At 48.6% G+C, this 16405-nt stretch overlaps 5 protein-coding genes across 5 annotated transcripts; 1 reads left to right on the forward strand and 4 right to left on the reverse strand.

The window, feature by feature from the left end:
- Nucleotides 1–102: 102 nt before the first annotated feature.
- Nucleotides 103–626, reverse strand: Aud_001912 (GFA family protein; the record flags this gene model as incomplete). The annotated part of the gene is made up of 4 exons (XM_043295914.1): nucleotides 103–174; nucleotides 221–334; nucleotides 382–467; nucleotides 521–626. The coding sequence occupies 4 exons, from the start codon at nucleotides 624–626 to the stop codon at nucleotides 103–105; spliced, it is 378 nt and encodes a 125-aa protein (XP_043151849.1).
- Nucleotides 627–2342: 1716 nt separating this feature from the next.
- Aud_001913 (uncharacterized protein) lies at nucleotides 2343–4204 on the reverse strand (the record flags this gene model as incomplete). Its single annotated transcript, XM_043295915.1, has 2 exons — nucleotides 2343–3911; nucleotides 3953–4204. 2 exons carry the CDS (start codon nucleotides 4202–4204, stop codon nucleotides 2343–2345), a joined length of 1821 nt encoding a protein of 606 aa, XP_043151850.1.
- A 1407-nt stretch (nucleotides 4205–5611) lies between these two features.
- Nucleotides 5612–7304, reverse strand: Aud_001914 (sugar porter family MFS transporter; the record flags this gene model as incomplete). Its single annotated transcript, XM_043295916.1, has 3 exons — nucleotides 5612–6780; nucleotides 6827–7152; nucleotides 7207–7304. 3 exons carry the CDS (start codon nucleotides 7302–7304, stop codon nucleotides 5612–5614), a joined length of 1593 nt encoding a protein of 530 aa, XP_043151851.1.
- A 7421-nt stretch (nucleotides 7305–14725) lies between these two features.
- Nucleotides 14726–15607, reverse strand: Aud_001915 (F-box protein; the record flags this gene model as incomplete). The annotated part of the gene is made up of 2 exons (XM_043295917.1): nucleotides 14726–15088; nucleotides 15149–15607. The coding sequence occupies 2 exons, from the start codon at nucleotides 15605–15607 to the stop codon at nucleotides 14726–14728; spliced, it is 822 nt and encodes a 273-aa protein (XP_043151852.1).
- A 405-nt stretch (nucleotides 15608–16012) lies between these two features.
- Nucleotides 16013–16315, forward strand: Aud_001916 (uncharacterized protein; the record flags this gene model as incomplete). Its single annotated transcript, XM_043295918.1, has 2 exons — nucleotides 16013–16252; nucleotides 16307–16315. 2 exons carry the CDS (start codon nucleotides 16013–16015, stop codon nucleotides 16313–16315), a joined length of 249 nt encoding a protein of 82 aa, XP_043151853.1.
- Between the last annotated feature and the right edge of the window lie 90 nt (nucleotides 16316–16405).

Below are 16405 nucleotides of genomic sequence, written 5' to 3' on the forward strand. Positions count from 1 at the left end.
TCTCGCCGCAGAACACCAGACACTCTCCCCAGAAACCATGAACAGCCACCTTCCGCGTCTAAATATCCACTAAACGAGATCCTTCAAAAAAGTGACCAAACATTACAACAAGTTCTTCCCATCATACTCACGAATCTTCAACGCCTTGATATCAAGCCCTTGAATCGTGCGTACCTATACAGTCAGTATTGCCTCCTATCGCGGCCAGGGAGAAACATACATTGATCCCCGTAGGCTGATCCTCCTTTCCAGGAGCAGTACATTGAACATACACGCTCGTCCCACAGGTCCGGCAGAAGTAATGGGGGTAATTGCGCGTTGCGAAGCGATATTCCTGCCGCTATTAGTCCACCTCACAGGCGCCAAGAGCGGAGCGCATACCGTTACTGCATCCTTGTCCGTCTCAAATGTGACCTTTGAGGTGGGGACGAAGGTGAGCATGTAGCCATTGATGTTGCAGATGGAGCCTGGGTTCGGTCAGCTGGAGGGACGATGACGATGACAAGATCGGGAATTTTACAGTTGCATGAGATCACGTCCGCTTCTTCGATTGGAGGGGATGTGGAGAAGGAGAGTTTGACGTTGCCGCAGTGGCAGTTTGCGGTGTAGGACTTTTGATTGGACATTGCGCGTGTTTTGTGTTGATTCTTGTTGATTCTGTCTGGATTGAGAGTGGGTGAGGTACGGCTATTTATCAACGTCGCGTTTCTTCACAGCTTTATATGTAGTCGTTGAATCCGTGGTTGGGAACGCCAGAGTTTCAACGGTTTCTTCGTATTGTCTCAGCCGCATTGTGTTCACTAATCATATCCTCAGCTAGACGACTTGAATACGAGGGCGTGACTCAATTCTGATAGGACACGTATTCGATAACCTATTTGGAATATGTGGACAGTTGATTCATCAACACAGCTATGGTAACGACTCACCTTATTTGCACATATGGTTAGCCCTCGGTCAGCAGGCGTCGATGCATGGTATCTAGGATTGGCGACTAGTATTTCCACCAGAAGACTCTGTCATCCATGAGGGCTCAACACGCGGGAGCCGGCCACTTGGATTCTACAAGTGGATCATTCAACAACGTACGTGTCAGTACTGAAGACATAATGGCGACTGTTAAGCATTATGATAGAACTACTTACAGAAGAGGAACCAGGCTTAGAAGCGTCTGCCCACAGATGCTTGGCGGCACGAGAAGCAGTGGGGATCTTGGGAATTTATTAGTCATGATGCTATCTGCCTTGGCGGTGTCAACACAACACCTCCCCTGTGAGGACTTCCCTTATTCAAAAAACATGGAAGTATATCTACATGTACAATGATGGCTGGTAACTTGACTACAAGACCACACATAGATGGTGGAAATTCTATGATGTTTAAGCTCACAGTGCATCTACCCCCAGATATTAAGCAGCATCAAATCTTATTAATAATAGCAAATAATAATTGAAGCTGAATAGAAACGCCAAAACTAAAACAACATCTGAATAACTTCAAATAGTACCCTGCACCATCGCGATGACTGTTGGGAATGAACCAATCACCGGCATCTCACCGGCTCAAAGCCCTTTGATTGACGTTGAATTCCATTGACCAAGGCCGATGATGTAAAACTTTAGCCTAGCAAATTCCAGGACGAACCTTCATTGCCTTCTGTGACCTTTGGGTTTGGGTGTAGATGCATGCAAAGTGCATTTGAGTGTAGCCGGGTACTTCGAGTAAGAATGATCCCAATATCATTCAACTGTGTTGAACACCCTTCATCCTAGTTAACAACACCACGGAGGTATTCTTGCATTTGTGGACACCAGTACTCTTGCATGGATTGCATGAGCGATATGCTGAGGCTATCGTACTGCTTCAAGGAACGTGTTACTGTCTGATTGTGCACCTCAATGATCTCTGCCTCCTCATCATAGATCCTCTCTGCTTCATTGTTAGGTAGTTGCCATCCATATGGCGGTAAATAGGGGCGATGCTCCCGTTGCTATTTTCCTCCGGCAACCCTGATAGAACAACATTAGACGAGTTTAGGGGCTCGAAGCATGATCCCTCCTAGACAATGTTGCTTTCTGAACTGAATTACGTTTTATTCTCCGTGTTTCAGGGTTCACAAGCTTCATCGCGACGGCGATAGGTGGAGTTCGGCATATTGATCATTGGGAGAATCTCCGCATCAGCATTTCTTCAGCCTTTGAAGGAACCAAGAGTCCGACATGCGCTGGCATAAATAAAACGAGAGTTTGCATCAAAATACACCGAACTTGGATGATACAAACAGTATCGAAGGGGTCCCAGAGGAATGACGGGAAAAAGGACGAAGCAAAAGCAAGCGCAAGTCAAGATTGACCCGTCACAAAACTGTCACCTGAAGGTTCTAGATACTCGGAAAGATCACCAAAGTTCCCAGCCGGGAGAGATTGTGGAACATGGCCCATATGATAGTCGGATGAGTCGAATCCTTGCGGGAACAGTGGCAGGAATGGTATGGAGCCGTCATTTTGTAGATCGAATGATCCACTACCGAAGGATGTCAGCCTATCTTGGCTATTTAGAGTTAACTCAGGCTCGTCTTGGCTGCTTCCAGATCTGATGGTGCTTCCAATACCAGAGTCAGGTGTGCTCGATACTCTGACTTGCGACGATGATTGCGTGGTTGTACGATCCACTCGCGGGGATTCTCGATCCTCGCGCATTCTATGCAAGATCTGGTCAAAGACCTCAGCATGAGTCGACCGCAGGATTCGCTCCAGTTCCTCTTGCAGAGTATCAGTTAATTCTTCTGGAATCACATGCTGTATAGCAGTTCGGACAGCGACAGGGGCAGCAGTTAGGAAAGCCTCGCGGACGAGATTGACCTCGTATGAAACGAAGGGATCAAGATAGGGGCTCTCAGGCAACGGATCGTCAGGAAACAGGATTTTGTAGATGGCGTTCCAGTTGTCTCGATCAGTCTGATGAACGTTCCTTCTACTCAATTTCCTCAGTTGCTCGGCTGTTGCGCAAATAAAGTTGGCTTTGGGTCCCACGGGACAGTCGGCATCACGAACGTGGGTGTCCCTGTCTTGTTCTGCTTTGAAGGTTTCCGAGCATCTCGGGCAGTATATGGGCATACGGTGCTTGCGGCTTATGTGCTGCTTAACCCGGGATGAGTTTTCGTGATCTGACATTCCACATATTCGGAAGCTCTCTGGATGACGCTTGAAGAAGGGACAAGCGAACCGTAAGGCTCGGTCTTCTAATTTCGAGGCTTTGAGTCGCTTAGAGGGCTCTTGACTGCCATCACCGTCATCGTTACTGTCATCATGGTCACCATGATTGCCTTCGTGGGAAATATCATCCCGTTTTCTCTTCTTCCCCGAAGAGGTCCCGTTTTTGGGGCCGGATTGAAAGGAACAGGCAGAAACATGACTTGATGATGTACCATATTCCCGGTGTGGGTTGCAATGCTGGAGAACCCTTGAACCTACAAGCGAGTATAGTTCCTGCTTGTAAATGTGCTCCAGCTGCTGGATGGTTGACTCATTCCACTTTCGCCTAATATAGACATGGGCATCCTGATCGTCGAACAATGACTCCTCATCTGCATACATTTCCGAATCACCTGAGTCTGTGGTATCACTTCCCAATGGTGAACGAATGCCTTTGCTCAGCGGCTGGAGGTCAATTCTCTGAGATGGGCAGACACTTGCGTTTGAGAAGAACGGTACATCGTGGCCAGGCTCCGATGGTGTACTTGGCTCCTCAACCTGATTCGTGGTCTTTGATACGGCTTCCTTTGCCACAGTCAATAATGGCTGCTGGATGTGGTCTGTGATCTCATGCTTCGTCTCCTTGTGCCTTTTGAGATCGTTAAAGTAATAGAAGATGTTCCGACCGGACTCGTCACACAAATCGCATATGTATGTCTGACTGATAGGGTTATACGCAGAAGTATTGAGATTCTCACTCGACTCATACCAGTCGTGAGGGAACGCGGGACGTGAGTTCGACCAGCAATCATATTCCGGGCCATGAATTGTGGGTTTGGGGACTCGCGCCCATGCAGGCCCACTCCCGAGTCGATGCTATCTAAACTGAACAAACTAAAACGGTTGACTGAGACAGATCTCGGAGCCTGGGGATAAAGGCGCTCCCATTCGAATAGACTGCGCCCATCCTGATTTCCAGGAGTAATGCCAGACCCAGAAGAGTGGTCCATGCTCAGTGTAGACCTTCGATCTATGAGCTTCAGACCTTTGCTAGAATGGATGAAAAGGTTGAAGAGGTTGATAAGTTGACACCCCTCCTGTTGAGCAATTTGCAGGCGATGCTCAAACTTTTTATGGCAGAGGTGAGCTCAGCACAAGTGTGCTGAAGCCCAGTAATCAGTGGCGTTGGAGCACAGCCTTGCCCACCCGTCCAAGGTCTTTATTGGTCGCCATAAAGATCACGTGCTTTACATCAGTATCAGCCGCCGGCTGCTTGTTATTAGACTGATCGCCATGGATCCCTGCATAGTACCATAACAAGCTAAACACAAATGTGTTCATCACTACTATACCCATATTTCCACCATAGGCATTCCTGTGCTGATGGTTATATTCAGCAACCTCCTCAGAGCACAATGTTGTTGAAATCACCAAGGGGACACAGTTAGATCCTCGGATATATCTTCATTCAAGTCGCGCTCGTAGTGACCATGGTCAATCTATCCCTCCCACCCTTCAGTCCTTGTAATCGAACTTCTGATCGCAATAGAAAACAGGATGCTACCTTCCCCAGTACATTCAATGCCACAATATCCCGCAGCCAGTTACCAACCTGCATCCCACTCACAACGTGGTGATCCAAGCAGCCTGTTTCCTACGACTCTTGCGATCAGAGTCGCAGTACGCAGAACAGATGGCTTTCTTATCCTCCAGGCCATGCGCATTGGCCTCAGAATCAGAACCGAAGATCTGATCCATCAATTGCTCCTACTAAATGGTCTAGAAAACGACATACACGCGATGAGTTACCGACTTCGGAATCTTCTTCTCATGCGTCGGGTTGTGATTTCTAATGTCATGCTCTCCGTGGTAGGTGCAGCTCACCCTCATGATATGCCATTCTCATTATCATAGACAAGTGGCGACACCCCTACACAGCTCATCCAATCCATCGAGCATCTCTCAGTGAATGAGCCTCTCACCGGTGCGATCTATAACCCATCCGTTCTTCGAGGTTCAGACTTTGTGGCTCTGCTTGAGCCCTACAGTATCCTTCCTCGTCGCCTGTACGACGAGGGAACAGGAAAAACGGTGTGTCAAGCACTCATGCTCAACTACGAATTGAGCCTCCGACATGCGCTGATCTGGACATTCGTTGCTGTGATAATTTCAATCATGGCTGGGATTGTGGGTGGATTCGCGGCTCCGCATTGGGATCTCAACCTTGCATTGTCTGTTACTGGTGGGACTCTGACTATTTTTTGCGCGATTCAAGCTGTTCTGTTATCGTGCATTAAAGATATGAATTCTGTATCTAGAATTGGTTGGCGATATACCATAGGATAGACATAATAGTCGTATTATATATACTACATCACATCCACATCACAAAGCCAGTACGTATCACAGCGTCACAATCATGCCGACTTAGGAACAGTCTCCTCGGCAGTCTCCAAATGCGTATCCCGGGCCTTCTCCTGCTGAATCTCGCGGAAGGTGATCGTGGGAGTCCAGTGCTTGCTCAGGCGCGCACTGCTGACCTCGGCGTACAGCTCGTCCACCTGCTCAAGTGTAAGACCCTTGGTCTCGTAGATCATAAAGTACACGAAGGAGATACACAGGAAGCAGCAGCCGCCCCAGATGAAGAAGATCTTGGACTGCAAGTTTGCGTTGCCCGGGCCGTAGTCGACGAGGTAAGGGGTGGAGTAGGCGATGGCCCAGTTGAGCAGCCAGTTGGTGGCGGTGGTCATGGACAGGGACTTGGCGCGGACCTTGAGGGGGAAGATCTCGCCGGTGACAACCCAGGCGCTGGGGCCCCAGGTGGCGGCGAAGAAGAAGATGTAGATGCAGATGAAGGCGATGGCGGCCTTTTGGGCGGGCTCGTTGTGGACGATGATGGTGCCGGAGGCGTCCTGGCCGGTGGTGGTGGTGCCGAGGATGGCGACGAGGAACTGCGAGACGCACATGCCGACGGCGCCCCAGAAGAGGACGGGGCGGCGGCCCCATTTCTCGATGGCGTAGAGGCCGGGGAAGGTGGAGCCGACGTTGACGCAGTTAGTGATGAGACTGATGGTGAAGGAGTTCTCGAAGCCGGAGTTCTTGAAGAACTGGGTGCCATAGTAGAAGATGAAGTTGATACCGGAGAGCTGCTGCAGGGCTTGCAGACCGCAGCCGGTCAGGAGACGCTTGAGCAGGTTGCCCTTGAAGCAGTCGAGGTAGGTGGCTTTGCCGAGGCTGAGCTCGTACTCGTGGTTGGCCTGGATCTCGGCCAGTTCCTCGCGGACGGCCGGATCGTCGGCCGGCAGGCGCCGAAGCTTGCCGAGGGCTCTGGCGGCGCCCTGGATGTCGTCCTTCCTGACCATGTACCGGGGTGTATCGGGGAGGATCAGCATACCGCCGATGAGGATGATGGCCCAGGCGAACTGAACAGCGATAGGGATGCGGTAGCTGCCGGTGTCGTTACGGTCCTTGGTTGAGTTGTTCACAATGGAGGCCAGGAGGAGACCGATGGTGATGGAGAGCTGGTAGGCACCAACGATGGTGCCTCGGATCCACTTGGGCGCGGTTTCAGATTGGTAAAGGGGAACTGTCTATATTAGCCAGGATCAATCTACCGGACTGGAAGGACATACTCAAAGCAGAGATCAACCCAACACCGAAACCGGCAAAGAAGCGACCAGCAAGGAAAATGGGGATTGCCGTGGCGGCAGTCTGCAAGATGACTCCCAGGATAAACACATGGCTCGAAGCAATCAGACCCCAGCGCCGACCGATCCTGTCACCCATGGGAGCCGCACCGAGAGCACCGAAGAATGTACCAGCAGAGAGGATGGAGACGATCGCTGCAGACTGAGAGGAGGTAACGTTCAGGTGTCCGGTGCTGTCACGGTAGCCGGTGGAGAAGAGTTCTTGCCAGTAGGGCATGGCAAGAATGCCGCTGATTGTTCCTGTGTCATATCTAGAGAGCGGTCAGACAAGATCATTAGGAGGAATGGAGATGAAAAAAGCCTACCCGAAGAGTACACCTCCAAAGGCAACGAAAAGACCGATGACGATGGCCGGCCAAGATTTTCCTGGCGTGCCTTCTGGCTTCTTGAGCATGAATCCCATTGTGATTGTTATAAATAAGCAGAGCGAGGAGGGGTGTCGACAGGATGAGAGATGATACTAGGATGATGGGGAGATGAGGTGCCTTTTATCTAATGGAGGCATCCTGGGCGTGGTCAGCAAGTGTCAGAGTTACACCGCAGCTAGCCTCCCCCCGCGGCAAAAAAAAAACATACCATCTCCTCGGTAAATCTGACTGGTTCAGCAAATCATAATCGACTCTAACCGCTTGGCAAAAGTTTAACCCCCTGCTATAACAGAGAGGGATAGCAAAGTTGTAGACTCAATGATGGTGCCATGCCAGTCCCTGCCTGTCATCGCGAGGCCTAGATCCAGCCACGAAGGAGACTTTACTGATCAAGTCGCCCGGTGAGCGACTTCCCCAGATCAGTCGGGTGAGAGTTCGCCGTAGGAGGTGTGTTTTGACCGTAGTGGATGGGTTGTATCCCCATGGGGGAGAGTTGGACGCCTAGGAGGCGTGGGCCAGCGTTCGGCTTCCCCCAGTTTCTGCGACGCCGGCCCGGCTGACGGTCTGTCCGTCAGTGGGTACGAGTCTGACTGGGGGAATTAGACTTCCCTCCGGAGAAATCGCGATAGTCAAAATGCCATCCCGAGAAAGTGATTGGTCCGTCTCACATATTTCCACCGAAAATTCTCCCATTGGACCACTTCTCGTGTCGCGGCGCTGTTGGCTGAACTCTACTGCCAAGTGGCTTCGAGAACCATCGTTTGTCGTGGCCGAGCCGGCCATACTCCGAAGTCTTTCCCTGATATATTCACCGAGAATCTTCCTGGTTCCCTGCAGTCTGGCATGTGAATGGTCGTGGTATTCTCCCGACTGCGGGGCTCCGCAACCCCAGCAGCTTGAACTACCCGCATTGACCGATCTGACCGTTGGGCACATTATCATTTCGTTCTCCCTCCTGGCAATCCGTCGCCCCATTGCCTGTCGCATCCGACCCCCGTAATCGGGAGGACAAAATTCGGGCTTGAGAGCATCGGGCCATTGACTCGTGATTAATTTTTTTACTCTTCTCCCCACATCGGCCATGGATCAATAAAGGTCATCATATGACCTAGTCCATTGATTGCATTGGTGGGAGAGGCAAGAGTTGGCGACACAGGAACCCAGAGAGTCTTGACTGAGCATGACAGCTTTCCCAACGAAACCGAGTCTATATGTATGCACAATGGAAGTACATTTTACCTTAATAATGGAAGTTACATATTTAAGATTCTGTTTTATCCCATATATATAGATCTAGTGGAACCGCACAGCATTAACGAAGGACTTCAATGATGCCGCAGAGTCCTACACGTAGGAACAGTGACAATATAGCATATTGGTTCACCGAAAAAATTCCATTATCCTGCTGGACACAGAAACCACTTCACGAGGAAGAGTGCCGTGTAGAAGAAACAGACGGATGGAAATACCATGTGCCGCGGAGAAGTGAAATTAAAACCCGATGAGGCCAGGGAGAGGAGATTATCTACCTCCTCCAATCAAGAAAGTAGAGACACAATGAAATGAAAAACTGTAGAGATGTCATTCCTGCACTAGGGTCCCCGATTGCTAATAGCGTGCTTCTGAACCCGCTGTTGACCATCAGCATACCTTTCCATTTTGGATATCCACAGACTAAACAAGGAATCCGAATTCGCAAGGAAGAATGCATCGTGTAATCTCTGCAGGACTATTCATCCATGTAGCTACAGAGCCGTTCTCGATCATGTACTCGACCTTAGTTTGGCAAGTTTTGGAGAAAAAGATACCTGAAACAATATGAAGCTCTCGTTGCACTCAGAAGAACCTGATGGACATGTCGATCTAGAGAACCAGACCATGCTACGCTTCGGGTCCATGTAATTCAATGACTAGTCGCTCAGCTGCAAGATCAGCCTTTGCTTTCGATACCGGTAGTCGCAGCCTCCATATGTTGTTCTTGTGTTCAAAAGGCATATCAGTCGCTGCTTTTTCCTGCTAAATGGACCGCTTACTTCCCTTTGATAGCCCACAATCCTTTCTAATACGGCGTCCTTTCCTAGATGAGATTGCAGTAGTACGCCGGACAGTTACTTACATATCCAGCTCATCCAGAGGCATCATCTATCGAGTAACGGCATCGAAATTCTGGGCCCTCCCAGCGCTTTGGGATTAACCCGGTGGTGCGAGAGTAGTCGAATTGGCGATAAATCCCCACAGCAATATGCCGCTCGCGGTCTTGTATTCGACACCGGTTGGTTGCAACAGTGGTCTCAGTTGCGACGATTCGGCAGAATAAACATGAATGCTGGACACGTCCTGGCTTTTTTGATAGAATGTACGAGCAATGACAAGGAACAAGGGTAGGAAGAGACTCAATCTACATCAGCCATTGGTTCAAACAACAATTGCTTTTCTGGTGGAGTGGCTAAGAGTTGCTAATAGGACTCAAATACATATCTCTGCAACATATGCATTACACAGTAAGACACAAAAATCCAATCATAGAGCCTAGCTCAGGACAGGGTCAATGTAATTGCCAAGGCGTGAATAGTGAGCTGAAGGATTGAGAGCCCGAGTTAATTTATTATGGGGCATCAAGAACGTCAAGTAAGACTAACGATTCGCACATACACCGGCGTAGTGGATGTCTTTCGCGGAGACTAGGTTTGCCTCCGCGGTGAGATAAGATTAAGCAATTTGGGTATCGGCAGTAGAGACCCTCTCTCCGCGACTTCTGCACCAATTTGATCGCCGCAGTTGTATCCAAATCTTTCGCGACGCACTTCAAGTGACCAAGCACAAGTCATTTCTGAATGACACCCTGGCCCCAATGATTGTGCCGGCTTCTGAATCCGACGATAACCTTCTCGAGTGCTGGAAGAACAACCTCAGTTCGGTCTGGCACATGATGGGGACAGGCAAGATGGGCAGACCCGGTGACGCGAAGGCGAAATCACAAACAAATCAGGTTAACTGATTATCAAGTAATAATAATAAAGAGATGATACAAATACTCCCGTAAGTTCTTGATACTACATGTACCAGTGTCATAGCCCCATCTCACCAGGCATTTCACCATTAGGTGTCTGTACACTTTAAACTCTCCAAAGTTTCCATTTTCAAGCTTAGGTACCCCTAAGATCCGTAACATGCGCATTTATGGCATACTGTTTGGCTTTTTTTACTTAGGTTGCAATTCTTCCAACCCGTGGCTCTCAAAGGACATTCCCCGGCTGCGATACATGAGAGGAAATGGTTATATTCCTAACTTGTATATCTGATAAGAACTGAGCAAACGCAGGAAGTGAGGAGGAGAGGAAATTTGACAGTTACAGCCACACTTGCGTCTGTGTCTCATTTGTGGTCCGGGTTGAACTGGATGGCGTAACCTTCTCTTCTGTTCTCTGGCTAGGATTAGGCAGGGGAACAGTCCCCTATATTATAATCACTGGCAAGAGTAAGATTAAGGAAAAGAATAAAGGCCACACAGTACTAAGGCGCATGGTTAGGTAAGATAAGAAGAATGATCTTACAAGCATCGGAACTGTCTGTCATGCGTCTGTAATATTAGACCAATTGGCGGGTTGTCCAAGCCCGCTGAGATGACAGATATGCAGCAACGTGCCTGCGCGAGCAGGAGGACGCACTGGCGGCCAATGGCAGGGCATGAAAGGCGACCGTGCCCCTCAGTCACGACGTACTAGGGTATAGGGTGGTACCTGCGGAGTCTCTGATGATAAGAGCATATGGCGACCCACAACATGACCTTCGCTGGACTGCTGTTGTTGTGAGTTGCTTTCCTAGCTTTCTGACGGGTTGCGTCCTAGCGGCATACAATATACTCAGTTGCAAACCGGTTCCCAGGTCCTAAATGGGGGCCTATTCACTGTATGAAATACCTCCCTGATCAAGAAAGAATCAAGGAGTGTAGAACCCAGGCAATGATTTTGCAACCGCGCGAAGAAAGTCTATCATTGAACGCACCTAGCTTCTATATAGTCTACACCGGCACCATCCGTCAAACTGTCTTCTTAATCCTTCGATCAACCTTCACCCGCACCACGGCCGTACATATAAGGCCAGGCCGTTATATCTATTAGCCGTTCACTACTAACGTAATTCACGGCTATCTCGGCCACACGGTTAAGTCGGCCACCCCACGAAAATCACGCGTATCTAGCAACCTACCTAATTCAACCACCAACCATGCCACCCAAACGCTCTGAATCTCGTCAGAAATCTGCTGAGCAAGAGGGCAAGATTAAATTAGCCCTTCAGGCCTATCAAAAAGGCCAAATCAAATCTCTTCGCGCTGCAGCGCAGCTATATAATGTGCCGAAGACTACCCTCCAGGACCGCGCTGCTGGAATGACCTCACGCGTTGATAAGCGCTGGCACCTCTATAAATTAACTCAATGTGAAGAGGATTCGCTAGTTGAATGGGTTCTCTCTATGGATTCACGTGGCGCAGCGCCTAGGCCTTCTACTATTCGAGAGATGGCTAATATCCTTCTTGCTGCGCGTGGCCAAACCCCCCCGCCTACTGTAGGCGTCAATTGGATCTCAACCTTTGTGAAACGCCGTGAAGAGCTCCAATCACGCTATTCAAGACGCTATAATTACCAACGTGCCCAAACTGAAGATCCTCGGTCGCTTCGCGTGTGGTTTGAGAGCGTGAGGCGCGTGGTAGAGGAGAATAGTATCCTTGCAGCGGATATCTATAACTTTGATGAGACTGGCTTCGCTATGGGCCTAATATCAGCCCAAAAGGTGGTCACTCGCGCTGAATACTACAGTCGCCGCTCTATCTTACAACCTGGAAACCGCGAATGGGTGACTGCTATTGAGGCTATATGTGCTGATGGTTATTCACTACCGCCCTGTGTGATATTCGCTGGTAAGGTGTATATCGCTGGCTAGTTTGAATCCAATCTGCCTAGTGATTGGCGAATCGAGGTCTTAAATAATGGCTGGACTACTGATGAGATAGGCCTTCGCTGGCTACAAAAGCACTTTATCCCACACACAAATTCACGCGTACGAGGTCGATACCGGCTATTAATTCTTGATGGCCATGGTAGCCACCTTACACCTCAATTCGACCGAATCTGCGCAGAAAATAATATTATACCACTTTGTATGCCAGCGCATTCCTCGCATCTCCTACAGCCACTTGATGTTGGGTGTTTTGCTCCGCTTAAGCGCGCGTATGGTCGCTTCGTGAGCGACCTCGCCCGATGTGGCTATAACCATATTGATAAGCTTGACTTTCTCGCAGACTACCTTCGCGCGCGAGCTGAGGCCTTTAAGCTACAGACTATCCAGACTAGCTTTGCTGCTACTGGTATTACACCGTTTGAGCCAGAGCATGTGCTATCAAAGCTAAATATCTCACTCCATACGCCAACACCACCAGGAAGCCGACCAAGCAGCAGATCTAGCCAATTCACACCAAAAACACCTAGGACTGTGATTCAGCTACAAAAGCAAGCTTCAATGCTTAAAGATCTGCTAAAGCAGCGGTCAACTAGCCCTCCAAGCCCATCAAAAACTATGCTAGACCAGATTATCAAGGGCCACTGTATAGCATTACATAATACTGCGCTACTAGCGCAGGAGAACGCTGATTTACGCCGCGCAAATGAGAAGAAACGCCAGAAACATACACGGTCAAATCAGCAGATAGCTCATGAAGGAGGCCTAACTATCGCAGAGGGTCTATAGCTAGCTCAGCAGCTAGAGCAGCCAGTGGAAGAGAACCAGGTGGTATCATATGAGGCAGGTGAATTAGCGAATCAGGCAGATTTACCATATAAGAGGGCTCCGCCAAGGTGTAGTAGGTGTAGGGAGCTAGGCCACAAGATTAATCAATGTAATAAGCGCTAATTTGAGACGAATTGATATCGTTTTGGTTGAATTATATTAATTCAAAAACTGGTGGTAGGAGTGGGTGGCCGACTTAACCGTGTGGCCGAGATAGCCATGAATTACGTTACTGTTTGGTGAGAGAGACGCTAAAGAGGATAGTGTTGAGTTCCCGCTGCCCGTCCGGTGGTCGGTAGAGACGACGAATGGTTTATCCCTAGTATTTGTTACTCCTGTCTAAGGATTAGATGCATTTGATCAGTCTACGGAGTCTAAGATAATAGGTCAGCTGTAGCCACAGAACCGGCACAGAGAATAGCTGGCTGACAAGCACCAATTCCGCCTTCTTAAACACCGGATGCATTCAGAATTCAACAGGCAATTGGGGAACTAAGTAGATACCCGCCAGCCACTCACTAATGATTATGCCCACAGCAACAGGCATCTTCGGCCAACCCAAATATATTGCCTACGACAACTGGCGTCGCGGAAAAGGAGCCCCCCTCCGCGGAGCGGTCGGCAAACATAAAAGACAACAGGGGACCTAATTGAACTAGAAAAAACGCCACAGACTAAAAACACTTGGCCATGCGAAGCAATAGTGTTAAGAAAAGTATATTCCGCGATCCGAATTGATCACAGGCAAGCCCACAAGAAGGCCGTCCAATGGCGGAACAAAAATCGAAGGCTGCCACAATACCCGCTCCAGCACTAGATGGTAGGCCAACGGAGTTGGTATACAGCGGCAGAAAGAAAGCCGGCACGAGTAGAGAAAATGTAATGATCCCTTATCACTATTACCTCTAGGGATGTGGTAAAGTATTACTATCATTATTATCTTCATTTCTATTAGCATAATCATTGCCACCATGATCGTCACTATTAATATTGCTTAGAGATACAGAATGCCTCTTTCTTTCATTTATACTAAATATCAGTAAGCTAGTCTGTAACTACTTAATAATTACTATGATTAAGGGCATTCCAGTATAATAACAGAGATGAAATATAATAGAGATGGACTTGCTAAATAATTCTATAACCCTGACACTAATACCACACATATCTCAGGCATGTAATGCATGGGTCATTAATGCTGCATCATTGACTGGGTAGAGGGCTCTCTAGTGTCCCATCCTCATTCCTTAGAAATATATCACTCTTATTATGAAATGTCATGTAATATCCAACCAGCACCAGTATTGAATCCTCTTCTACTGTAGCTAAGCAACTGATCACCTGGATGGTATCCACAGTCAGCATGGCCATATTTTTACGCAATGACTCAGGGTGCTTAGGATCAAGATATGATACAAGCTTAGATTCAGCAGTATCTGTCATAATATTATCTTCTAATAACATCCAGGATTTAGCGGTATGCTTGAACATGGTTAAGGTACCATTCCGGCCTCGCTGGGGCAGAATAAGGACTTTCATGCATTGTTTGCAGATGACCTTAGGATCCCATCATCACCTTTAGTTACCTGGTGATGATGCTCCCAAAAATCCGATTGCTGCCGAGCGGCTAATGCATTCGTTTCAATAATGCAGAGATGTATATGTCATCAAGCTAATCCCATAAATGCGAATCTTCGAATTGCCCAGTCATCCCATGAAGTCGTGGCTGTATTCCCATCTCTCTATAGGCAGCCTTAATTCTGTCCATTACTTCTTCATCCTGTGTCGGCTCCTCATCATCTGACTCCGTGCACCCGTTAGAATAGTAGCGAAGCCAAACCACAATCTCAAAGTTCAAGATTCTGGTAGAAACTTCCTTCATCTCACAACAGGGGTGTCGCGGACGCGGAAGGGTCCGACACCACCAAATAACACGTTTTACATCGCAGCGCGCGTACTGGCCATTGTTACCAAAGACCAGCTCCTCAAAGAAGTCTCCCATGCGCAGGCCGTCCGAGAATCCTTTCGGTTCACCCTGTATTCGGGCTGTTAGTTTGCCACTACCCTGCGTGCGATTACGTCGAATATGGCTTACGGGAATTTCGAAAAATCTATACCCATGGCCCATTCCGAACCCTTCCTCAAACACTGCAAACTTATGCGCCGGCGGTTGCAGGACCAACATTAGTCTCCAGCTTGCTTCCGGTCGGAGATACGCGGCTAGCTTTTGAGGCTTTTTGATCATGTCGAATGTAGAAAGGGCAGATTGACCGTAGTCATACTCATCATCAGGGTCGATGGGGTCAGTGGAATCAAAGAGTGCAGAGAATGCTTCTCTCAGCATAGAATTCTGAAGCGGCTCTTGATTTGGAATCTTTTCGATGGGAGTAAAAAACATAGCCTTTTGCATAGCAGTTGAGTATTTGATCGTCGTGAACCAAGAGCGACAGGTTCGTTGGGACAAGAGTAGTGTGCGCATATCAAGTTTCAGCAAGATCATCTCTAGAATTTCAGGGATCGAGAACGCGATCGTTGCGGCATTGGACGAAGGCATTTTGAAGAGGTAGCTAGTGAAGAGAAAGGGTAGTAAGTCACAGAACAGAATTAGAGGAAACGCAGGCAGGGTATAATAGGTAGTTGACACCCGCAAACTCCTCAGGCTATCTATAGGTGAATAGACAAGACGTAGCTCAAGAGCTGCAAACCGGAGGGATGGGTTGTAGTTATTGTAACGTAATCCACAACTGAGTGTCACCCAATCGAGCTAGCCAGCTAGCCCACCTCAGAACCCCTGTGACCTTGCGTCCTTTAGATCATCATCTCCAATATGGCATCAAAACAAAGATTCAACTGTTAAATTAGAATGCTTATCACTTGCGGTTAAAGCATACCAAACGGCCAGTTCAAAAGCGTACGAGCAGCAGCAGCATCATATGATATTCCTCAATCTATGCCAGTTATGCCATGTCACCGATTTTGGATTTGCCAAATTGCAACTATCCTGAAGGAGATCCGCCTCTGTGGGCAGTTCACACTCTGGGATCCGTACCTGCCCGGAAAGGGCGACTGCTTCACCTTCCAAGATCCACGGCGGGCCGGCCATCTGATTCTCGATGACACTGAGTCGTGGCCCATGTCCATGATCGATGCACTCGACATGCGGGAAAAGTCTCGCCAGGAACACACGCGCGCGCAGCAGGTTGTCCATCGCATCTAGGGACATCACATTGTGGGGGATTCTGACGTTATTCAGGAGGAATAATATGTGGATATTATCTCACATGCCATATGATACAAATTTTTTTGTGTCTTTGAGAACCATACAAACTGATCACAACTCTGCGTGTCGATC

Source organism: Aspergillus udagawae (genome assembly GCF_001078395.1).
Source record: "Aspergillus udagawae IFM 46973 DNA, scaffold_10, whole genome shotgun sequence".
Lineage (NCBI taxonomy): Eukaryota > Fungi > Ascomycota > Eurotiomycetes > Eurotiales > Aspergillaceae > Aspergillus > Aspergillus udagawae.